Source organism: Dermacentor silvarum, chromosome 3 (genome assembly GCF_013339745.2).
Source record: "Dermacentor silvarum isolate Dsil-2018 chromosome 3, BIME_Dsil_1.4, whole genome shotgun sequence".
In the NCBI taxonomy this organism is placed as follows: Eukaryota; Metazoa; Arthropoda; class Arachnida; order Ixodida; family Ixodidae; genus Dermacentor; species Dermacentor silvarum.
Window position 1 is genome coordinate 99,897,379 of NC_051156.1, and position 26,367 is coordinate 99,923,745.

The following is a 26,367-nucleotide window of genomic DNA, read 5'->3' on the forward strand; positions in this document are numbered from 1 at the left end:
GCTCCGCAAATTCTTTTTCTTTATTTTTTTTTTATTTCCCCAACGTATATGTCAGTGCACACGCTATCGGCACCTACCCTATCTACAAATAGGAGAAATGTGCATGGTGGTAAGTTAGGGCTTCCGAGATTTAAGTGCGAAAGCTTAGGCGCGCTGCCCGTTTTCGGAGGTTGGGTGGCTACAAGCTGCTTACATATTTATTGCGCAGTTCGCGCATTGCTGTTACGCAGTGTGATGTGCTTTTTGAGACTCGGACATGGGGTAATGGAGGTTCTTTGAATCGAGCGCACGTCGTATTCGCCGTTTTAGCCACTTGTCGAGCGCGGGACCAGGGAAAATTTATCAGTGGCTCCAGGGTTCCGCAGAACCCACTTTGAGAACCCATGCATTAGAGTTACAGAATGAATAACCAAGAGAAGGGAAGTGCAGTTGAGGACGGCAGAAAACTAGGTGGGGTAATGAAGTTAGGAAATTTGCAGGCGCAAGTTGAAATCAGCTAGTGCCTGCAAATTGGAGATCGGAGGGAGAGGCCTTCGTCCTGCAGTGCACATAAACATAGGCTGACGATGATGATGTATTCCAAAAGAGCCACAGACTAAACTTGGGAAAATCCAACAACTTTCACTTAGCCACAACGGTTCCAATACAAGAAAATGCTTTGTCATCACTGATGTCACCTTGACATACCAGCAGAAACCAGCACAGCATAAAATTAAAAAAAAATCATAACTTTGACCTTTTCTTTTTTAGTAAACAATGCACTGCCGTGAAAATATTGAAAATAGACTTTTTAATGAATACTTCATCCCACTACACTGATTTAGTTTACCTCTTAAGTGCGCCTTGAGCACATCAGGATTCCTACCACAACAAAGTGATGAGAGTAGCTACATGAGCTTGATGACTGGTAATCTTCTAATTTGCTGTAATGCAGGCACAATGACATGGACATGGAAGGCACATGAATGAAGCAATGCATGTTGTCTCATGTACTCTCTGTGTCATGTGTTGTTGTGCCTAATGTACAACAAATCAGAAGCCAGAACATAGCCCGTGGTAGGTGCATCCTCGCTTCAACAAAGTTTTTCATGAAGCTAGCCTGGCACGGGCACCCAGAATAGAAAAAAAGAACATTTGAGAGCTACTCTTACAAGTCTTGACGCTAAGAAGAATGCCAACAACCGAATAAAACACAAGCCATCACCAACCCAGCCAGCGTCATGGCCGCTGTCATCACAAAATGGTGACAGAACATGCTTTTCCATAGTTGGGGACAAAAGACATTATTTTACATGCTAAGCTAAAGGGAACAGAGCCACGTTACATACTTTTAGCATTTCCCTAGTTGAGACAAGCAGACTTCACTGTCGGTATGTGATTGCTGTGCCGACACCTCCGTAATCTTGGAAGCTGACTCCCAAGTTGTTCATGAAGAAGTGAGCAATGACTAAACCATCGGGAGCGCTCATGACAATTTTGCTTCATCGGACAGTGAAGAAGCTGCCACAGAGTCAACGCCCATTTGTGGCAGCACCACGTGTAATGGACACCTTTGATACCATCCGGAGTTTTATCAGAGTGCTCGCTGATGAAGCCGCGATGGCCTGGGTGACAGTGCAAAAGCCGTGTCCCATCAAAAGCTGGAATTAAGACTTGAAATCAAAACTTACTTTGTTGCCACTAAACCTTATTCCTATATTTCACATTTACTAAGTTCCGCGGCAGCAAGATTCTTGTACGAGCCCCATCAGTTTTGTTGTTGAGTGCAGCTGGACATTCTGCACTACAGCAGCAGTCGGTGATGTGTCCCGATAAACACCCAACACCGGAATCATGCCAGACATAGCCTCATCCCACACTTCTGAGAAACAGCCTCACAGAAGAGGCAGGAACCGGCGCACCTTCACAGGAACAGGCAACGCGACAGCCACTCACCCGGTGGATAACTCCCACATCTTGATGGTCTTGTCTCTCGAGCAGGACACCACATGGTCACCACTCGGCAGGAACGACACTGACGACACGTTGTGGTCGTGTCCTGCACCACAGCAAGGGGGGGGGGAGGGGGGAATGAACAAACAGCAATCAGGCAGCGTCAAACACTTGCCACCAACAGTTGGTTCGCCATAAACCGTTCCAACGCACAGAAATCGTGTCACACACTAGCTGAAAGATCGGTGACTTGGAACACACAGGAAACCACCACAACTATTGTCCTCCTTTATAAGGGATCGACGTTTGCTTAGCTGGTGTTCCATTTGGAAGGGGAAACAGAGCGTAAGACTGGGACTAAGAAAGACCGACAACAGATGTGCTGATCTTTGAAATTGTTGTCGATCTTCTTTAGTCCTCGTCTTATGTGCTGTTTCCCCTTCTATATCGTCCTTTCCCAAATACTAAGCACTCACGAATATTCCACAATGACAGTTTTGAATGATTTCAAACAGAGTAACACAAATTGTGGGGCTTAATGTCCTGAAACTACACAGTTTCAGGACATTTCTGGTACTCTTAAACATGCACCCAAAGTAAGGTACATGAGCGTTCCTGCTTAATACAAGAAAAAAACAGAGAGAGAAAATACGGAAGACTTGCAATCTAAGAAAGTGTAATGCAGTCATGTCTGCTCACTTAGAATAGCAACTTTTAACAGAGGGATGTGCAGTCAGTCATTGAGAAGCATTCGTGTGCAAGACCACCAATGCATTTGTCAAGGCAAGCACAGGTGCATCAAGGCAATGAGCTATCGTCATGCGATTTCACAGGGCAGCAATGCACAGAAACACTGAACTATGTGCATGCACAGAAACCATTCCGTTAAAGGGCACCTGAACCACCCTCAGGCTTGGTGAAATAACATTGTCTGCGGGTAGCATATACTGCTGCGAACATCTCTGCCAAGTTTTGCTGTCGTACGCGGTGTGTGGAGCTCGCAAGCAGAGGGCGAAGTCACCTTTCTCTCAAACGCTCTCGTTTCAACTGAAGCCATGATCCTCACTCTCTTCTGTGTGCTTTATTATGTAATAAAGCACAATCCAATACGCGGCTGCTATTGGTCGCTGCGGTCAGCTACACTGCGGCCGCTACGGGGTGCCACCACGAGTCCACTGGCTAAGCGCACTGCGGCTCGCTGAGGAGAACCGCGTTTGGCTTACATTTAGCGCGTCATTACATTTAGGCACCAAAATCGGAAGTCCTGGCATCTACATTGACATCCAAATTGAAATTTGATCTGTGCAACACAGTGAAATTTCGAAGGCGGGGCGTTGTGGCCCGGACCCATTCCGCCGTAGCCTTCGCAGTGCGAGGCATTGAAGAAGGAACGGGAGCAGAGCGGAGGCCATGTTTGATTGCCAATAACTCCGCTTCTGCTGAACGCATTGAAGTACTTTTTGCGGCAAAGTGATTCTGAAATTGCCTATTTTCACTTCAAATGTATTTCTCCACTTTGATAAAAAAGTGGTTCAGGGCCCCTTTAAAATTTGTTATATGATCAGCTCCCCTGCAGGATAACAAGGTTGCCATAGGGGAGCTGAAATTTGTTAAATTTTACCTTGGACAGTGCCATGTCTATTATGACATTTAAAGCCAACAGCATGGAGATGACTCCAGTTTTTGAAGTAGGGTTGCTTTAACTCTTTCCCTACCATGGGGAAAAGAGGCGTTTTTTGTAGGTTACGCCAGATCATTTTTTCTGAAGGAACTACTACACTCAATATTTAATGTAAATACATAAACAAAAAGCTGAATGAATGCACTTCTCACGCATAAAAGTTTTATTAACAAGATGTCATAAAAAAGATATAAAATGTCAAAATCAAGGCTGAGGAATAAAATTAAACAATGTTTTGAAGACACGCTTGTACAGTCGAACCTTGATATAACGAAGTTGTACTTGCAGCAAAAAACTTCGTTATATCGCGAATTTCGTTCATTCAAGTTTTCATTAGTTCAATGGAACTAAGATCGGGAAATAAAAATAGTTCGTTACATCGTGACTTTCGTTAAATCGAGGTTCGTTATATTGAGGTTTGACTGTATCTACAGCAAAATCTCGTTACTATGAACCCCACATTAACAAACTTTTCAGAAAACCCCTGCTGACTTCTTATAGTTTAAGTGTAAAAATATTTCAGTACTACGAACTTCAGAATACCGAACTTTTCAGAATAAAGATCGTTATTCAGTTTCCATGTATGTTAACAACGCCTCAGTACTACAAAATCATATTCCAAAATCTGGGATTTTTAGATTTTCATGTATCCAGTCACGGCAGCCGAAACAGGAGGCTAGCAGACGACAAGGCGCAGAAAGCGGACGTTGCGGCGAGCGGATCCGGAAAACCTGAGACGGCGCCTGAGGCAGAAAACGTACGCTGGCATGCAGCATCGGCGCGTCGGAAAGCGGGGCGGCCACCTCTCGAAAGTCCAATTGCCCACAGTTATCATCCACGAGTTCCGAAAAAGACTCGAAAGCAGTGCGACAATCACGCGAATCGGTGACAGCGGCATGTCACAAGGGAAGCGGCTGTCATCCCGCGCACGCCCTTTCCGTACCACCCAACCCTCAGATGACACGCTGGCGCGCTTTGCAATGCATCCGTCCCTGGTTTAGGACGGCGCCCTTGCGCTCTACAACAGCCCAGCGGGCCCGAAGGCCCCGCGTGGACGGATATTTTAACAGCGCAGCTCAGTAGAGCAGTGGGACCAGCAGGGTCAGAAGGCGCGCATCGAGTCGGGCATCACCGCAAAATCCTTTCGCTCTCGGCTTTCGCTTTTTTGTTACGAAGCAGGGTAACAGTGGGTGAGCTGAACAGTCAGGTGAGCCACCGTTCTTTCTGAGAAGGTCCCGAAGTGGCGATTGTCACGTGTAGCACCGTTCGAACACTAGCTGAGGCAACGACTCATCAGGTTTTGCGAGCGCATGTTCCGGCCAGACAAGTGTCGCCTAGCAACGGAGGTGCATCTCTTAATTCTTTCCGCGCGCCTCTTTCACGCTTTCTACTCTGCCAACAACCGCGCTCGTCGCTCGCTCGCACTGTCTCTTATCTCCACACGGCTCTGACCTTTATGCGCTGTGCATTCGCCGCTCAGTTTCCGTTGAAGCTATAAACCGCACGTACCTTCGCCCGCTGCTGCGTATATGCGCTTGCTGCCAGCGTTTTGACAGTCGTTGTCTGCAGTCATTCAGTGTGATCTATTCATGTTTGTTTGTGCGCGCTCACACCACAGTTAGTAATAGTCGGGCCACATTTTCCAACGCGCGCTACACACGCAATGCTGCCCGGATCGGCAGTGCAGCGCTACAGGTGCGTCCCTTCGCACGCGCTGCCCACGGGCAGCGCTTCTCATCAACACCACCGTTTCACACGCGCATTCTCGTGGTCATCGAGTCTCTCTTCATGTCGGTCTACTTACGCCGCAGCACACCTGCTTACTTAATCAGCTCATGTTTACTACAATTCATATTGCTACCAAAGCCGCTCACCTTACTTCGTATGACATTGCTGTGTTGCTATCGCATTCATTGCTTCGCCCTTAGGGCGAAACTGTGACATTTTTTGCTCATATTTTCTCATTGTCGCATTTACAAAGTCGTTTGCTTTCCGCATCGGATGGGAGGATAGTGCTGCGTGTGACCACTGCGGCGACGAGGAAACAATCGAGCATGTACTTTGTCATTGTCCCCAATACAGCACACATAGGCAGTCATTCGCGACCGCGCTGACACGTCTTGACGACCGGCCGCTTTCGGAGCAGACAGTCCTGGAACGCCGGCCTATACAGTCGTCACACAAGTCAGTCAAGGCACTCTTGAAGTTTTTGCGATCGAGTGGACTATTTGACAGACTATAGTTATCACAGACGTTTCCAACCTTCTCCTTTTCTTTTCTTTCTTTTAATTCCTTGATTTTTTTTTTCGTGACTGCTTTTTCTCTTCCCTATTCTTTCCGCCTTTCATTTCCCCTTCCCCTTCCCCCAGTGCAGGGTAGCAAACCAGAATATTTTCCGGTTAACCTCCCTGCCTTTCCCACCATGTTTCTCTCTCTCTCTCTATTTGCTGCTGCTCGATCCATCACTAAAATCAGCCGCAGATGCAGCGAAATCACAAGATCTGCCATCTTTTAAAGCACGAGCGCTGCTCTTGGAGGCGGCCATTCTTGCTTTCTACATTGACGATCATGAAACTTCGGAGCGCGTTCAAAAATTACAACCTGGCGGGAAAAAGCAAACTGCTTAGAAAACAAAAATACAGTTCTCCTCCTCCACGTGTGCAGTGTGTCCGTGAGCGGTGCAGGTCTCGAAAGTGGCGTTTCGAACCATCGATAGTGAGCTAACAATGCCCAATGGGCGCGGTACGGAAAGAGCTAAAAAATAAAGAGAAGATACAATGTTTTCTTTGTTAAAACACTTTCGGTATGAAGGCTGTTTGTTGCACCTACAGCACAACAAACTGTTGAGAGAGGCAAATCCTTTATGTTTTGCGGCTGCAAAGTAACCCTTTGCATAACACTCATGATGATGGAAGACAAAGAAGACTCACCGCTCATGGTGCGAATACATTCATACGTCTGGAAATCCCACAATTTGATGGTCATGTCGGCAGAACAGGACACTGCAAAACACACAAAGAATGGCACATTGCAGGGCACATCAGTGACTCACAAAGTAAATAGGCATTTGTCAAAGTGATGTCCCAGTAATTCAAAGTCACAAGTCAACTGAAGATAGCAATTCACACGCTCCTTCATCAGCTATGGCTGTCCAGTTGTGCAGTAGCGAACGAACATGTGTAGGAAAACTACTCGACTAGGCTGTACTATAGATAGCAAGACGACAGCAAATCCGCTTTCTGCTTAAGTGCAGTGTAGTCTGCACATAAGCCTTTTAGACAACTACTATTGCCGAGACCAACGCTGGCTTTTAGTATGCAAAGTGATCTGGTATCTGTTTTCAAGCATGCTGATCATCGTGAATACCTTTCAATTCGCTCAACTTGCAATTCTTACCGGAGAAAAGATCAAAAATGCCTATCAGAGTAAGTTATTACAGTAAACAAAAAAAACTTTTCTTAAAACAAAACAGCAAAAATGTTGGATGCTGTGAAGCTGCTTAGAGTCAATGGGGCAGGCAACAACACTATTCACACACACTTAAAGAAAAAAACATCCACGCACACGCACCCTCTTGTGCACACACTCCAAATGCCATATTTAGTTTCTTTTATTGCACGTAGCAAACAGCAATAATGCCCATACGCTTTCCTTTGATAATGCATACTAATCAAACAGTTGGAGTTGCCAAAGTGCATGTTGTAAGGAGCAACTACACCTCCCCACAAAGGAAGGAAAGCAGATAAGGCCAGGGCAGCCCAAAGACCTCCTTTCCCAGCTGTGTAAACAGTGGAATGACAGGCGAACACACGCGAGGAAATGAGACACAGCCGATAACTCCCGCTTCCCAACCCACGCTTCTAAATCTGGAGTGCGGCCCACCTGCAGAGCACACACATTGCGATGGCAAAGGGTGCTTGTGGCGTCTGTTTTTCTGTCGTCCATGCATTTTTCACACTATATCCTTTATCATAAATACATACGAACTCGCCTACTTTTCCATCCTGGTTCACATTTCTCAAACAAATTAAGAACCAGAACCATGTTAAAGTGCACCGAAATAATCTTCAGCGTACATAATAAGTATTTCATTACCAAACTAGGGCATAATCAAGAATTATACAGTGCAATTTAGCTTTTTGGTACAGAAAACACTAGCAGGATGGAGGACAGTGCTAGTGCTGTTTGTCTTTTACCGCTCTGAAGTATAATGAACCAACTAGCCATCTTCTTCGATTCAATTATTGAGCCCAAGCATGCATCATCAGCTTGGAGAGTTCTATCCAGTTTTATGTTTCTAAGTGGCAGCCATCTTTCTGCACCACAGGCAACACACAGGCAAAAAGAACAAACAGCATAGTGTATATTTTTTTCATTTGAATGTTGCCTGCATTACACAAAATCAGTTATAAATTGTAAATGACATCCACGTACAATGAGATTATTCGCCCTTTCTTTACTACCAGCACTCGGGTACAGTTGTCAGCAGAGTTTGTACCATCAGAGCTGATGAGTATATTCATCATGAAGCAACATTTCTGGGTTATCTCTGGCAAATTTGGTAAACTTTTCGTAATTTCCTGCAGTACAAAAAAGGGTTAAAGCAATTTTGACCAACTATATTATACTGAGTGAACACAAAGTGGCGCCGCGCACTTCCGAGGCCTGCCACAAATGCGCTATGAACCCAGGAACAGAGTTGCATGCACAGTCAAAAAAGCAAGGGTAATTTTAACCGAATGTTGAGGCTCTTGAGTTTACAGGCATACCGTTTGCCTCGCCGTGAAGCCACTGCACGAACCAGATTGGCGCAGCCTTGGGACTACGCAAACAAAAGCGTCGACGTACAAAGGACAGAAGCGACTCAGATCTCCGTAGCTCATCATCCTTCCATACTACACTTTCCTAGTGGGACACACATGTCTAACAGCCGTCACACGCAAGGCAGCAAGCACCAACCTTCGCATTAAGGCAATTCCCCAAGCCTACCTAGAAACTTTCCGGTGTGGTCGAACCCTATGTCTTGCACGGAGTCCGTGTGACCCTTTAGCGTTCGTTCGAAGTCGCCCGTCTCGTAGTCCCAAACCTAAAAGCACCCAGGAGAGAGAGAAAAGGGTAAATCACAGATGTATTTTATCAGCTTGTCTTAACGTTCAAAGAACAGTGTGGCTACGGCAAAAACAAAGCACAGAGTCTTTTAGAAAGCTTTAAAAAAAAAGCTTGACAAGCCTCAGCTTGAATCCCTAAACCAAAGGCAGCCTGCCCTGAAACAATAGTCAAAGCCGGAAAAAAAAAAAAACTGACAGTGCTCTTTATGCAAGCATACCTGCCAACCTGTGAAGGAGGGCAGCCCAAGTACTATCACAATTTATTTTACATGGATTTTAGCAATCTTGTGCCACCCCCCTTTCAACAGCTTTACAACGTCTTCACGAACAGAACTTATTTTTCATAAAACTCATTGCAACATTAGCAAAACTGCTGAATGAGTCCAACTTGGCAAACCTTACGAAAAATTCCAGCAAGCTGGCAGGTATGATTGCAAGTAAAGAATTTCCTTCAACAGGCCAGCGAGGCTTAGGACCACACATGACAAAAAAAAAAAAAACCCAACCATGACGAAAGCAGTTGAATGTATCTTGCTTTGAAAGAAAAAAAAAAGGCACGGATGGCGTAATACGAAACATTTCATGCTTGCAATTATGCGCTTCCGGATACAATCCTTTGTGATACTATACTTGAAAGTGCAAATAAAGAATGCACTTGAGTATTGTGGTGTGCCTGTGGACATTAAAGGCTAATGTCATAGGCAGGTTACAATCGTCGATTAGCATTTTAATATGACAGGATGGCACCAGCACCTATACGAATATAGAACCAGCTCCCAGTGGTGTAAATAACACTAAGAGCAATTAGTTCTAAAAACAAATTAAAATAGAATATCACCTATCTGAACTGGGTATAAAATAGGATTTGAGCAATTTCATTGAATTTCCTGCAAAGAGACTCGCCGATGCTACCTCTTCCCCCCACTTTGTTGTAGCCATTTACTAAGCCCCCTGAATAAAACTAAAGGCAGCAACATGCTTTTATCTTGCTGCCAGAGCTAGCAAGCGAGGGCAGGCAAGGAAGTCCGCGCCTTCGTGTTGGTGTGACGGAGTCACGTGGTTGCGTTCATAGTCGCCACGGAAACAAGCGTGCAAGCATCCGGATGCTACTGTCTGCACCTTTTGTTTGCGTAGGCGCCATGACAGTTGCTCATACTGCACTGTGGACTGCAATGTGTGCAAGGTGGGGCATCTTTCACGCAAGTAGCACTGCCGCTAGTGTACTCGCCGAAGTTACTTTTGCGTGGTGCTCTGCTACAAAGTCTGAAGAATGCAACAATGTAAGAATGGGGTTGCCTTATGTTTATTGGCTTTTGCATCATGCAATTTGAAGGACCCTGGTTGTTTGACTGCCATGAATGAAATTGGGCATGCGCTACGCTCGGCAAATTTGTGCGTGGGGTGTTTTGTGTGATTGTTGCTCCAAAGAAACGAAATCACTTTTTGTGGAGTATGTTGCATGATAATTTTGCGAAATATGGGTGAGCTACGAAAGCTGCAGAGGGTGGACGGACCTAGCGCTTGTTTATATGTTGTGAAAGTTCAATCTGCTCTATTTTCATTGCCAACGTGCTCCACACGTAAAAACTCTGGTGTCTTTCGCAAATGCTGCAATACATTACATTCTATGATGTTCTTGGACGCAACAATAATGCAGCTGCATGCTGAAGGCAGGCATTTTTACTTCGCACATACACTTCTGATATGAAGGCATTGAGCTTATGAAGAAACGACTGGACAGGAAAGAAGTTCAGTGATAAGTCTGTGATCATGAGCAGCAATGAACCAGTTCTATGAGTATAAATACTTTAGAATAAGCATGTATGTCAGCGATTTAGCTTGCATTGTTATCTGGTCTGATTTCGACGAAAGTGCGTCTGGGCACACTAGTACCCGCCTTAAAAAGAGCACTGTGTGAATTACGCAGCTGCGAATGACATTCTTTTCTGTCCAGTTATTTCTATACTGTACCGCATATTTGCTGGATGTGAACCAAGTAGCCAAGCAAAGTAATGATAAGCTTTACATTTGTTCTGCAACTCGCACACCTGTTAGGAAGTGCACGACCACAATAAACAATAGCATTTTGTAGAGTTGTTTGACTGAAAATATGTAAGCTTACAATCAAAGACTTTTTTTTTTCTTTTTACCCTGTGTCACTTTCATCATTTAGCACCAGGCAATAGAGAATGACGTATTGTAAATAGCGGGGGAGGATGGACAGTGACCTTGATGGAAGCGTCTTCGGAGGCAGAGACGACAACGCTGTACACTGGGTGGAAGGCCACCCGGGTGACTGGTGACCGGTGGCCCGTGAGCGCATGCCGCTCGGGGGGCCGGGGAATCCACTCTGTGGGGGACCGCTTCTCGCGGGTGGGGGCGCCCGAAATGTACTCCTTCTCGGCCTCTGCAAGCCGACTCTCCAGGTCCATCACCTGCACAGCACAGTGACGACACTCAGGGAAAGAAAAAAAGAAATTTCGCGGCAGCTTTTTTCTGGGAGAGAAATACGGGGGGGAAAGGCAGCTTCTTCATTATTACGCGCATCGACACTTGCATAAATAAGGACCTTGAAGAGCAGCTCGTTAAAGCTCATTTACAGTGGAAGCTGTTGTGGGCTTACACCCTCAGTTGTACTAATGTCTACTGGGGTGTGCTGGTGACTGTTGCAGGAATCCTGAACTGTTTTGCAAGAAGCTTGCAAGTAAAGAAAGTAAAGAAGTGACACAGATGCAACGCAAATGCTTGAAACTATGTGAAACGAAGATACAAAAGTAGCACTTCACTGACATTTCTTCTTTGTTAGGAAGTTGTTTTTAATATTCAAGTGTGTATGACATGCGACTATGGCAGGTAACGGGGCAAGTAACGAGAGGGGGGGGGCGGTATCAATTAAAATACTGGCTTTAATTGATACAGCTAAAAACGTGGCATTTCATGATGAATGCAGGCATACGAGACTAAAATATTCAGCATTTGGTTCAATGCTGGTCCCCTCTGTAATGATGGCCAATTTCGCATTAAAATCCTGTGGCATGTTTTGCTTAGTGCCATTTTTATTGGCATTTCCTAACCTATCATGATATGGCTCCCGCCTCTGTTTCCCAATTTGCAGTTACCTCACTTTTATAGCCTAGCAGCTAGCTCATCTCGTGTGGCAAAGGAATATACATTGTCTTTGTCTTTTTCTGCTTCCTTCCGCGCTGCAATTAGTAATAAATTTGTGCATAAATAAACGATCCTTCTTTATAAAAATTTATTAAAATATTTATATCATTTCTGATTTATCTAAATCTCCTGTAACGTTGGTTTTGCTATTTTATTGGGTGGGAGAACTAGTGTCATCTCTGACAACAGCTGGAACCAGGCAGAACAATAACAATGCTGACGTGACTCTTATTCTCTTTGAACCTGCAAATGTCATAGTCAGGAAAGAACAGTTTGCCGAAATAACAGTAAAAAACTATCACAAGTGCTTTGAGAAAAAGCAAGCTCTTCTGGCGTACACATATGCTCAGTGTACTTTATAAAGTACACCTGCATTCATTTACTTGCAACACTATAAAGATCCATTAGTAATATGCAATGTCATGCACAGGGGCGGATCCAGGTTTTTTCTGAGGGGGGGGTCAGCTTCTGTCAATGATGATGATAGTAGCCTTTCTTATTTACCGAAATTTACCGTTTCTGCTCACGATAAACCCGCGTTTTATACGTCTAGAGCAACACCTGTAGCCCACCATGGTGGCTCAGTCAGCTCAGGCGTTGCGCTGCTGAGCACGAGATCGCGGGATCGAATCGCGGCCGCGGCGGCCGCATTTCGATGGAGGTTGAAATGCAAAAACGCCCGTGTGCTTGCGTTGTAATGCACGTTAAAGAACCCTAGGTGGTCAAAATTAATCCGGAGCCTTCCACTACGGCGTGCCTCATAATCAGAACTGGTTTTGGCACGTAAAACCCCAGAAAGAGGAAGAAGACCTGTAGCGAAGCCAGATATCGGTTTCTCCGAGCTTATAGGAAAAGGACGTTACCCAATACAGCCATGTGCTTGGCGGCTGTGCCTGATAATACAGGGTGTTCAAAACTAAGCTTTATGCTTTTCTTAAAATTAGGCACTGGGAGGCAGGTGAAGACCACCCGTGCAGATAAGTTATGTAGCCAGAGGGGTCACAAAGTCAGATGATAATAGTCGCTGTGAACAGTCCAATTAACTAAAATTGAACAATCTTTTTTTGTCGACTGCAGTAAGTGGGTATGATTGTATTGAAAACTTAGAGGCAGTCGTGTTTCTTACTGCAGTCAATAAAAAGTTAATTATTCAATTTTAGTCAATTCGGCTGCTGACAGCGATAATTATCACCTCACTTTGTGTCCCCCTGGCCACATAACTTATTTGCGCAGGTGCTCTTCACGTGCCTCCCAGTTCCTAACTTTAAGAAAACCATAATGCTTAATTTTGAACACCTGGTATATCTAGCCTGTATTGTTTCTTAAAATAAAATTTGGGATGATCTGTTGCAGGTTCGTTATAAATGCGTAAGCACGGGCCCGTCTTTGGAGTTCTGTTGGGACACATTGATTTCCTTAAGGAGATTCTTTGTGTTCGGCTGAGACACCTTCCTTTGGTTTGGAGCTCCAACGCAGCAACTACTACGCTTGTTGTTTACGATATGCGAATCGCCGCGTATGAAGACTCACGACGCCACCTACAAGAAGAACGATGCGTTCTAGTAGCCGAGAGCGCGAGCCAGCATCTTCATGTTTTGTTTCCTGCGCGACGTCATCCTTTTACACAAGGCGCGCAACTGCTCCCGTTTCTCTAACCACGCGACGCCATCCCTGGCCCGCGCGCTGGCGTTGACCGCTGACGTCACGCTCCCCCACTTCGCAACCGCTGCTCGAGACTTCGCCCCGCTCCGCGAGAACGCCCACTCAGATAAATGGATCCAGCGGCTTTGACCTTACTATGCCTAATGTACGGCAATAAAACTGCGAAGTTACAATGAAAAACTTGTAGCGTACGAACGGTACTGTGCTCGTATTGGATATTGTCAACGTGTCACTGTGATCACAATGAGTGCTACAGTTAAAAAAGTTGCCCATGCGTAGTTAGTTTAGCTGCTAGTTGTTATTTATACAGGGTTTGTCCGAAAAGTAATGTCAGTGAGTCGATTAAAAAGAAATTATTGATCAGATTGGTACAACACAATAAAATGTTTCAAAATAGGCTCCTCCTGCGTCGTTACATTGCGTCTAGCGAGATTTCCAACCATCGAAGGCGTCACGGTATAGGCCTCCTCAAGAATGTCCTTTAGAGCCTTGGTGCAAGCCTCTTCGACTTTGCCAACTGTCGCGAAATGATGTCCTTTCATGTGAATTGTGCAGAAAGAAGAAGAAGCCTGGGAGAGCCACGTCGGGACTGTAGGGTGGCTGGGGAACTGTTGACATCTTTCAATCGGCCAGGAAGCGGGTCACGAGGAAGGCGGTGCAGGCTGCATGGTGCGTTGTCATGGTGAAGTTTCCAATCGCCCCCGATATCAGGCCGGGTGCGATGAATCCTTCGTTTGAGTCGCTTGAGCACTTTAACGTAGAATTTGGCGTTCACGGTTGTGCCGTGGGGTACAAACTCATGGTGGACAAGGCCACTGATGTCAAAGAACACAATCAGCATGGTCTTGAACTTTGACTTGCTAATTCAGGCCTTCTTGGGGCGAGGGGACGCCAAGCTGTGCCACTTGGCACTTTGCCTTTTTGTTTTGGGGTCGTATTCAAACATCAAAGTCTTGTCACCTGTGATGACATTGTCCAAAACGTGGGGGTCACTTTCGCACAAGTCCCAAACCTCCTGTCATGTTTCAACTCGGCTTGATTGTTGGTCGTCCATTAATATTTTGTGCAAGGTCTTCGCGCACACTTTTCACACTTGAAAATTATTCGTCAAAATCTCGTGAACGGTGCTTTTTCGAATGTTTACTGTCTGTGCCACTAAACGGACACCCAAACGAGGGTCTGAGTACAAAAGATCTCTCGCGCGCGTCACATTTTCGTCGCTGATGGACGTTGATGGCTGTACAGCGTGGGCTTCATCGCTGACCTCTTCACAACTTTCTAAAAAGGCGTTGTGCCCCCGGTAAACTTGACGTTCTGACAAATAATTATCACCAAAAGCTGTCTTTATCATTGGAAAAGTTTCCACTGCAGACTTGCCGAGTTTCACACACAACTCGATGGCAATCCTTTGTTCCAACGAGCGCTGCATTACGGCTTGCACGGTAAATAAAAATGAGTTGACGAAAAACCTTGTCCTTACTCTCCAGATTGTCGCAGACGACTGAGCGACCACGCGTGCGTATGCTAACTTCCCCTTCCACCAATCCCAACTGGTCTTAGCGCGCCGCGACGTTTAGTCGCTTCACAATATAATCACTGACATTTCTTTTCGGACAAACACTGTATATGAACACTTCAGCAAGTGATCTCTTTAAGCAGGTTGGTCGCGGAACCGATGACAGCCAATGAGGCAACCGATGACACCCCAAGGGGCAACTAAGTTGATCAGGCGCGAAGGCGCTCGCCCGGACATCGGCGTGCTTGGCAACATCGTTCATTCGACGCCACCGACGGGACGAGTAAGGCACCGCCGGCGCCAGGAGGTCCAAGGTGTTCATGAGAAAAAATAACTACGGCAACTTCGCGACACCACACTCTGACGGAATACAACTAAGCTTGTGAGCGAGCTACCTTTACTTCTATACATGGCTGATATCACTGGTACTCGCGAAAAATGCGCTTCAAGAATGCTGGTGGCCATATTTTTTTGCGACAGGGCCATCCCCCTGTCAGCGAGGGGGCGATGTAGAAATCTGAGGGGGGGGTCAGGACATCCGGACATCCCCCCTGGATCCGCGCCTGGTCATGCATTCATTTACAGCATTATTAAACACTTGCACATAACTATCAGCCACGAGAAGCAAATCTTAAGCCCCCATAAAAATAAGTTGCATGCACAGCAGTGCTCCCTACGTTCAGCACTTCAAGTTTGACAATGAACAGATCAAGGACATTTACGGCTAACAAACAGCTATTACGCGGTCGTCTTGGTAATACCACTCTCCGAAAAATGGCGTACTAAGAAGAGTAGGTTTCTTTTTGAATTATTTACAAATAAGCATGCTGCTGTACTTTCAAAGGCCCACTGGGTGCTAATTGGTTAATCCAGCTTTCATTAGCAGCCATTTCCCTGAACCAAAAAGCTCTTTCATCAAAGTCAGCTGTAGACAAAAACGTGCTCCACCCTCAAGTTTACGTAACGAAATCATTTTAAGTAGTCCAACGGTGACCAACTGAAGAACATTAGTGGTACGGGAACAAGTGCTAATGAGTAAAAGGACAATGCCCACCTTCTTTTGCAACCTGATTACTGATGTCCATTTCTTCTCAAGAATGCCAGCGTACTTCTTGTCTATGTCCCCAGGCTGTGCAGCAAGGGTGAGCAAAAAAAAATGGATTAAAAAACAGTCAAGGTTGAGGAAACAGCAGCACAAATGAGACAGCACCCATCTTCCATCCCGTTGCAAACATGGATCAAAAAAAAATTACGCTAATCTGCACTTTCTACATGATACTGCAAGTCATGGAAGCTTCCGGAAAGGGAAGGGTAGCTCTTTGGCTGGCCTCATATACAAAGCAAATGACATGCAGTATTAAACTGAACCATAAGGAACAAAAGAAGTGTGTTCCATTCTTAAGAAAAGTTTTGTTTACAGAGAAAGGTGCATGGGGTACAGCAGTGTATGTCATACAGGCTCTTAACAGTGTTTTCCAAAATATTATACTCATCAGGACGCGAATATAGGAGCTGGTTTTTTTTTTACACAACAAAAGATGACAAGGCATTCGCAAAAGTTATTTGGCAACTACTACTTGCTATGCAGTAAGAATGGAACAACGCTTGTGTGCCTGAAGTCCTAATAGCTGCCGCTTTCTAAAGATGGTGCTCTGGACTTTTTAAAGACGGCGTTGTCATAATGATTTGAAGAAATCAGGCCTATAGCCATCGTGTTCATCAGCATGTCACAATAAGCACACACATCGGAGAACTGGCAGTCTCAGACAAGACATTGGACTTCCTTCTGCATGTGCAGGAATATTCAGCTCAACCCCATGCCTGCAACACGTGCAAGTTCCTTGACCCATTGGACACAAAGAACTGGTGCTTTGTATATAGTTTCTCTCGGGTTTTATATTTTCTTACGTTTTATTTTTTTCACCCTTAACAACCTAGATGCTTCACAGTGGAAATAGCTGCCTAAATGTTCTGTAAAGGCGCAGCCACTCCTTGTGACATGTTGGCTGCGTCGCTGTTGTATAATGTCTGTACACACTGCAGCTATGCCCCAACTTGAGGTGGCTGCATTTGTAACTATGTTCCTGACAACATTGTCAACATATTCAACAGGCTTGTTCACTATATTCAAGAAGTTTTGCAGGGTCCCTTAAAGTTCAGGAAACAAAAGCGAATCGCTGGAAAAGAGGATTGCATTTCTTCTCCAGCCTCCATCTTTAGTTTTTGTCAACATTAAGACTGACACCCGAAGACCCACTGGTCCTCGCATTCCAAGATAGATACATAGCAGACTCACCATATCAGTCTCCTTCTTGAATGCTTCAAGAGCTTCCATGAACCCATTCGATGCCATGTAATCGGCAATCGCCTTGTTGCTGCACACAACAAAAGAGACAGTTTCAGAGACGACGACCAGTACTAAGTTTTACACACACTTTTGGCACAACAGTTCCCAACTGAAATCGACAATCACCAGCCCTATACAACACGGTGACAACTCAAGAGTGCAGTAGACTGCAGTACAAGCTCTGTCCACACAACTGCACTGCGTCTGCCTGCAGTGCCTCCGTGCTTCAATACCGTTCCTGATGCACAGATAAATTGGATGTGCACACCTGTCCATGACGCAGCGGCAGTGTACACTGCATATGTTCAGTTATGCTTCGTCTACGCACTCCACTTTAAGCGTTTCATCTGATGCCAGTAGTATATAATGTGCCAGAGAATCCAGAACGCTTCAAGATTCTGATGATAATTTTTTTTTTTTTGGCACAAGGTCCAGAGATGGACAAACAGCACCAAGAAATGGTATGAAGCAGTCGATGAGTTGGTAAATGAGAAATGGTAGATGTAACATGGCTGTATAGAGGCCTAAAAACAATCACTGTAAAGTGCGTAAAATGTATAAGTACTTAGTGACAATGACTAATAATGTGGGCTATGACCATAAAAGATATCTACAAAGGGTTAATATAACAACATGCGTCAATGCAAGTAGCAAAACCGCCTTACTGGAGCCCTTGCACACAAGGGCCCAGTTGCATGTGCTCTACAAAACACTGCTATCGCAGCAGTATCATCTAGAGAGAGGGTGTGCTACAAATCCTTCACAGCATCATCTCAATATATTTGGTCTCAAAGAAGGGTTTCGTGTCAAGAAACAATGCCGGATAGAAAGGAATATGCTGCTGGTATGCTAGATGAAAGTGCTTTTTCTATTCAGGTTCTGCTTCCCTACACTTCAGTAAGACGTGGAGGATGGCCAGCCTCTCGCCACATCCACCACAGTTGGGAAGTTCAGTGTCAGTCTGAATATATGTTCTACGTGAATTTACTATTGTGACTGCGTGTTGGCCACATAACATTTAATCCACTGAAACAAATGTTTGGTTACATCATATATATTGCATGTATAATCCTAGGTGAACTAAAGTTAGCTAGATTTTAAAAACATTTTTTTCTTTAAATAACCCCCTTCTTTGTAATACCTGACTGAGGGTACCGTTCATAAATAAATGTTGAAAGAAGTTTGTGCTGCAACAGCATGAAAAGCAAACGTAAATGACAGATGGATCTACACCTCTTCGGAGCTGGACAACGGCGCATTTACACTGTTTCTCAGGTTGTCACCCACATGGCAGCATAAGCAAATACGAGGCGGAACAAACAACATCACACGGTAGGTTCTAAAATTACTGTACGTTCCGTTTTGCTCTCCTTTTTTATTGCGATAGCAATTATATGGACACTTCAACCGGATTTCTGCCGTCGGCGTCACCGTGAGGTTCCCTATAGATAAAATCTTCGCCGAGTGCCATATGCCCGAGCGGAAGCGTGCGGGGACGCGCGCTATCATGGAGAGCGAACGCACTCAATCTCCAACGCGCAAGCAAGGAAGCGGGAAGCCAGCGCCGGAGGGAGCGGGGGGGGGGGGGGGGGGGGGGCACACTTCCACTCTGCCAACAACCGCGCTCGTCGCTCGCTCGCACCGTCTCTTATCTCCACACGGCTCTGACCTTTATGCGCCGTGCATTCGCCGCTCAGTTTCCGTTGAAGCGATAGACCGCACGTACCTTGCGATAGACCGCACGTACTGCAATTAAGACGTAAGACTCGCAATCGTCTGCACACTCGCAAAAAGCGCTTTTGACAATTTCCTGTAAATAAATCGAAATTAGTGCTGTTTAGATGGTATTGGCAAACTGTCAACCCCCCGGGCCTGGCAGAGATCCTGGGTGCGCTGGTGCGCTACTGACTGACACTCATTGTCAATGTTGTACGAACTATCACACACTTCTCGCACATAAAAGAATCACACTTGCAGGTATGAAGGCTGGGAAACCCTTATCAAATGTTTTAATTTGACGCTAATGTTCACCTTGAAATGTTGGCCTTGGCATCAACGTTGTGACGTCACTACACATAGCAAAACTTGCTGACATTGCCTAGCATTAATGCTAGGTACAATGATATTGCACATAAAAAAAATATGCAAGCACTGCATGAGTTTCTACTGGTTGCATTCATGTGTGGCAGCCGCACAAATTGAAGGCATGCTTTATCCCGAATGCCTTATTGAGGTATCATAACATTATGATACATTAACCTCTTGGGTATCAATACAACCAGTGCACATAAATGAATATTCAATCATTTAGGATGTTCTGATGATTGCAAGAAAAAAAAATTCTCAGGTTTTATGTGCCAAAACCATGACCTGATTATGAGGCGCACCAGAGTGGGGGATTCTGGATTAATTTAGTCCACCCGGGGTTCTTTAATGTGCACCTTGATGCTTGCACACCTTGAACTAAATATTTAATTTGGCCACTCTAGTATTTCAAGTGAAATAAGTTGGGCACCAATGAAGATGGAACAAAAAAGGGTCAGGTATCTGTGCCCATTTTATCAATGCTCGAAGCTCCTCAAACGAATGTATGCAGCTGTATGAAATTGACTGCATGAAATTGTACACCAATCTACAGCTTGTTTCAGAGGCTTTATAGTAATGAAACAGCCCTTTGACGTTCTCGCACAGATCTTGATGCAGGCGAAAAGATAATTTGGAGCAGCGACAGGCACTTCTGGGACATTGTCAAACTTGCATCTCTTTTTTCTTCCTTTCTTTTGCTTTATTCAATGCAATTCGGTACAAAACCATATGGTCCAATTTTAACTGAAATATGCAATTAATACAGTGGACCCAGCTTTATACACACAAATAAGGCATTCGGGATAAACACAACCAAATCAGTGTAACTAATTTCTTAAAGGACGGCTAACTCTTTGCGTAAATTACGGTATAAAGCTGCTCCTATCTTACTGAAAACAGACATTTGCCTGTTCAGCACACTTCAAGAGAGCAAGAAAAAGATTGTGAAACAAGGATGCGCAAAGAATACCATGCCCTACCACGAGCGCGACTAAACCAAAGTAAGGACGTCCAAGGGCCTCTACATTTAACATGCTAAATCCCCAGCTGCATAACTGCTGCTTAGATTATGTGATATCTGTCAAAAATTACAACCACGGAATCTGCTGCTCCAATTGCGCAGGGTTGCAAGGAAAGTCCCCACTAACAAGTAAATTATGTGCCACTGGTTGAATATGCATATTACAAGGTATTTCTAAAGTGATGCTTCAATATCCTAGCCTTCTTTTTGATCCAACCACCTCTTTGAGCGAGCTCCGTGCCACACTAGTACATGTTAATGTTGTTATATAACAGGGATTATACGTATATATAACTGCCAGACAACGGCACAAACAAGATCGCATAGCGGCAGTGCATAGGAACCTCCCCCGTAGAGAAATGCAACAAGTGCGAAAACAACAATGGAGGACTGGTGCAGTGGCTGTATCCGTGACCATGGCCACTCCGTTGACTTTCAGGATGATAGCGCGCACTAAGCTTTGCTGTTCCACTACTGGGCTTGCCCATGACAAGCCTACGTTGGCATAATTATTGTGTGAACATTTCGACACTCCCTTCAAAAGCCAAGATTTCATTGAACCCAATATGTGATAAATAGATCCTCTAACATAAGTTCATTCTAAATACTGATCGTTATAAATAACATGACAAGACAAACATATTGTCATAAGTGGGTTACACTGCAAACAACCAGAAAAAACAGAACAAGCTTTTCTACGAAAAGCCCACCCTCATTGAATATGGGAGGCACACCGCGCCATTAAAGAAAAGCACAACTGTCAATGCCTCGTGCGCCTTGGTATAGAAGTCACAATGCCACACACACACTGTGTAGGGTCTCCCTGAGCAAGACAATACATCCCACAAAAAATTCCTGCTAGAGTACCACATAAGCACACCACTATTACCAGCATTTCCAGCCCGTGAAGCACACATCTATGACAGAGCAATCAGTTTACTTAACAAAGTTAATGTAACAATTGCATTTTGCAAGAGATGTTGACATATAATGATACATTCAAGATAAAATTACCTTTACAATTTTTTTGTGGTTTATCGCCCAATAAACAACACTGTGCCAATCGTGCTGTTTATCGCCCAATAAACAGCATTATGAGGGAACCTGTAGTGTGAAAGCTCCAGATTAATTTTGACCACCTGTGGTTCTTTAACGTGCACCTAAATAAATACACAAATATCTCTGCATTTCGTTAAGCAGCCACCCCGGACTAAAATCCTAGCGTTCAGAAGCAAAACGCCATAGCCGCTGAGCCACCGTTGAAGGTCAAGACAAAATGGCATTTCGCATTCAGATATCATTTGTCACGCCCATGTCATAAAAATTACAAGGGCGCTTCTGAAGTATGCACAATCAGCATTCACACCATGAACTATCACAATTGTGTCAAGAGATACTTAATTCTGGTGTCTACCATATTAGCATTTTCAGAATATTTTTTCAGCGTTTTTCCCCACGTCTTTATTCATGTTCTTCGGAAGTCTATGACAGCGCAAGTACAGGCGCAAGAAAATATGGTGGCTTATGGCTTGCCAAGTTACTATTCCAGCCCATAATTCTTAACTTATAATAGTAAGCTGTAAATGGTATAGAATGCACAATCACATTTGACTGAATCATGTGTTTTGCAGAAATTTAACCACCAGGCCAGGCTCACAGAAAAAAGACCAGAGGAGTGGTAAAATACGCCATTATTTTTGGATTGCGTACATTCACTTGAGAACTTTGCCTCCTTCTGGCATAAAACAAACTTCACCCTAACAATTGCAGGTACCAACTTTGATTTAAACCAACCGCAGTGAAAAATTTATATTTTGCGGAATTTTTACAGAACTTTTTCCCTGAAAATTCCAGGTTTTACCTAACGGTAGACACTTTGTAACTACATATTGTGAGAAGTGAGAAAATATAGTAAAGAAATAAACACTCGGCTGTAAAGTTGTAAGTGCTATGTGCTTATCGGAAGCAGTTAATCTATGATACTACGAACTAGCCGGAACTGCTCAGCTGCTTGTAAGTACTGGCCATCAACGCACGAGAAACGAGCATTTCCTTCAGAACATCCACACCAATGTTATGTCAAAAACATCAGTGCTGTAAGAGTAAAAGCTCAGTCACAAGTGAACGTGGATGCAGGATATGGGATGACTCATGCAACAAGGCAATGAACTGTTTGCAAAGCCTCAGCTGGCTTTGCCAGAAACTGTGATAGCGGCAACTACTTTTCAAAGCCCCCATCATCAGACACAAGCGTCAACTATTCATGACCATTCCCCCAGCGCACATTTTACAACAAGTTTCCTTCAAATACTTGAACAGCACTGCAAATCTCAATTTCACTGCAAGCCTGCATTCATGCTGTACTCAAACTGGACTTTCAACACGGTACTCAGATTCTATCAACACGATGACGGTCTGCAAATATTGCATGGCAGCAAGGTTATCAAAGGCAGCCCTCTTGAAGAAAACTAATATGCCCAGTAACTTCTATATCCAGTAATTCCACGTCATCAAATAAGCTTACTTAACATGGAAAGTATAGGGCAAGGTTAAAAGGGTCGGAGTAGACAACACCGACACTTGTGTAATCTCAATTACTGGTGTCTTTTATGCTGCTTACAGTTTGATACTTAACCAAATAGCTGAGTCTAAGCGAGTCTAATACAATGGCAAATATAGTTTTCATTCTTAAAAAAGAAGCCAGTGTTGGGCCAAGAGCTTTAAATCTTATCAGCAACTTTGGATTTGACTGCCTTAGGAAGCAAAATATTGAGTATAATTCCACTTTTTCTTAATATAGTGTAACTGTCCTAATGCAATCAGAAGAAATGCTTTGTGCTGCATATAGTTGACTTCTGCAGAAGCCCCAAGAACTATTTCTGAAGACTTGGAGCTCTCTTGTCACTAGCATCATCCAATAAACCTGAAAAGGTTTCATCCAAGTTAGTTCGTTGAAATTGGAATTACGTTCGAAAACAAAGATCTTAATAGTAAAGCTAACCAATATCATGCACTAGTCAGTTTGAATGCTTGTTTGTTTATTGATGCAGAAATAAAAGTGATGAACTTCAGCATAAAAGGAATATGGCTGGTATAATGACAATTCCTTTTGCTCGATCCTATGCCACTGTTATTACCTACCATTCAGAACCAGCGAATCTCCTTGGTAATGCGGGCAGAGCACAACTCTGGCCACCGATGTAGCATAAGAAGGAGTGGCATCGAAACAATGTTACATCATCCCCGCCCATATATCACATAAAGCAAAACAGAACATGCCCAACATATGGCAGTAAATTCACAAAGACCCAAGCCAGACTCAAGCAAAAAAAGAGTTAACACTGCATTACACAAGGAGGCTCAGAGGTTGCCAGTTAATAAAAGTAAATGTAATAAAAGCAGCTCTAAATGCACAGATTGCAAGACATTGTCGTTCACACAATACAGATCTTTGTACTTAGCTGTCAGACCTAGATAAACGTACATTATAAACTTGTCAAACACGGTATACAGCACAATCTACGCACAATTCGGGACATTTCGCAAAGCATAGTACGAGCTGGTAGATGGCACTGAACTTTGCCCATTCATAACCGCAAATGTTCATAACATGAGCATGAAATTACAAGACTACTTATGAACTGATTAACAGTGCAAGGATACCTAGCAAGAGGTTCACTAAACGGTTCATGAACCATTCTACAGAGTGCCAGCCCAGGGGAGTCTACAAAAACACACAGCTCCACAAGCAGACAGTGAAAAAGAAAAAGGTGTCTAGCAACCCCCCCTCCCCCATCCTATTGTGAAGCCTTCCCTTCTTTATTTCTGAACAAGAAAGATAAGCGTGAGAGGAGACTGGGGGTGGGGCCAGGGAGGGGGGGACACCCGAGGTGTTTGGCCCTAAGCACCTCCGACGGCCTTCCCATTGTCCTCCGGCGAGAAGGAGGGGGGGCTGCGCACAATTTTCCGCACACTCTGAGAAGAGCCGAGGCAAATAGCGACGCACACACGACAAAAACAAAAGAAAGATGCTCGGGAAAGATTAAAAGAGATCCGCGAGCGACACTGCACTGAGCCCAAATTGTGTCAAGACACAATGGCGGCAGGAGAAAAATGAGCAAGCATCAAACGCTTCTGTTGGAAGCCATGCACTCTAAAATCGCAGAGACTGGCCTGCGGCCATTAGCAGTAAACTGCGCCCTCTGCTCCCATCACCTTCTGCAAGATGAGAGATTGGCCTGCACCCACGTTGGCCTGTCCAAACAGCTTAAAGGGGGCATCAAAAAGCAAGCCAGCAAGTTTATGCCTAGCCTGTCCTGCAGGTCAACAGGAGAGTAAGCTGATACTACGGAAAAGAACACCTATGCAAACCATTGATCTTAGGTTCTCTGGCTTCCAAAAGTAAGCCTACATTAAGCCAAAAGTAAGCCCTCTAGGCGCAAATGTCTTCAAGGGACATTAAATGATATTTAGTCTGATTCTTAACTTACACTTCTGGAACAACAAAATGATCAGCCTCGTCGTGCGCAAAGGCTTGGTAAGCCAGAAAAGACATGAAAGCCAAATGCATGTGGCAATGCCATTTTGGAAGCTTCTACACGTGACATGGAACATTTTCACATTATCTGCTTGAGAGTTGTTAATAGCTTACTGATGAACAAGGAGTAATTTGCATTCTGAAGAAAAAAGTTTTTAGCATTTCTTTCTCCCCAAGAACAGCCCAAACACGCAGACACATTTAAAAGCCTCGATGTCACACTGACATACTGGTGTTACAGCTTGGGTGCACGATTCAAAAAGGAACTTTTCTCTGCAGTTTCTCCACTAGTAACACAACATGTTTATGCCAAATAAATGAAGATAGAGCTTTTGCAACAATGTTTCGCCCTTCACCCAACCGTAATTTGGCATCGCTAAAGTCTTTCAAAGCTACAAAGGCAGTCAATGCCCCTGAAAGCTCATGTCTGACCTCATAGTTCTACAATTCGACCCAGAATAATGCATGAAATATTTGAACAACAAAGGACTACTGATTTGGGTTGATCGGTACATGTTAAAGATAAATGGATAACACCACTGGATAACACCACGAAAACAGACAAAGCAACAATTTCGCTGTGCTGAATGTTTCAGCACTCGTCCGTTCATTCCATTTATGCCGTCCAACGCACGGTTACTCCAGTTCTGTACAACATTTATCGTTCAATAGAAATGTTTCCACAGCCACCATCCTGCTCACAAACCCCTCCTCCCACAAGATAAAACAAAATGGCAACAAAGCAATTCATGATCCTTTCACCTTTACTTATCTGTGGTGAAGTTTTCTAGTAAGGTTTCCAACAATAGCTATCAAACAGTTTATAAAAAGCCACAAAGAACAACTGCTGTGACAGACTGAATTCACGCTCCCACTTTGATGCAAAATGCACTCCTCAACGTGCCTAGCTGAATTGACAGCTTTTTCAAATGCGAGAAATGTTCGTCATTGGCCAGCCACCCTTGCTAATATTTTAACTGTAACTATTGTCTGGTGCTCTTTCTTATGAACTGATCTAGCATAAGAACTGCTTCATGAATACAGACATAGACGTAATATGAGCATGTGCATCTTTCATAACACCATTAACTACAGCACAAACCTCCTATATAAAATTGTTGCCATGCATGCAAGCACACCATAAAAAACACATGAACTAGTTGCTACCTGCCAGGTTCACACACTAAAGCATGAGCACACATTGTGGCCCCAAGAAGCACTTAAGGTGGAGTAGAGTGCTCTCTTGATATGTAACAGTTCTTTAGGAACAGTCAAATCTCAACTTTTCTTGTACATTCAAGTAGTAAAGA

The 26,367-nt window shown here is 44.3% G+C and overlaps 1 protein-coding gene across 1 annotated transcript in view; it reads right to left on the minus strand.

Annotated features, from left to right (window-relative positions):
* The window catches only part of LOC119445612 (lissencephaly-1 homolog), a 51,451-nt gene that overhangs the window by 20,725 nt on the left and 4,359 nt on the right, over window positions 1-26,367 (minus strand). The window contains exons 3-8 of the mRNA XM_037709874.2: window positions 17,364-17,442; window positions 16,122-16,196; window positions 10,950-11,156; window positions 8,603-8,699; window positions 6,544-6,615; window positions 1,936-2,038 (exon numbers count right to left, since the gene is read on the minus strand). Of these exons, the coding sequence (XP_037565802.1) occupies window positions 1,936-2,038; window positions 6,544-6,615; window positions 8,603-8,699; window positions 10,950-11,156; window positions 16,122-16,196; window positions 17,364-17,442 (633 nt within the window). The remainder of the gene's footprint in view (window positions 1-1,935; window positions 2,039-6,543; window positions 6,616-8,602; window positions 8,700-10,949; window positions 11,157-16,121; window positions 16,197-17,363; window positions 17,443-26,367) is intronic.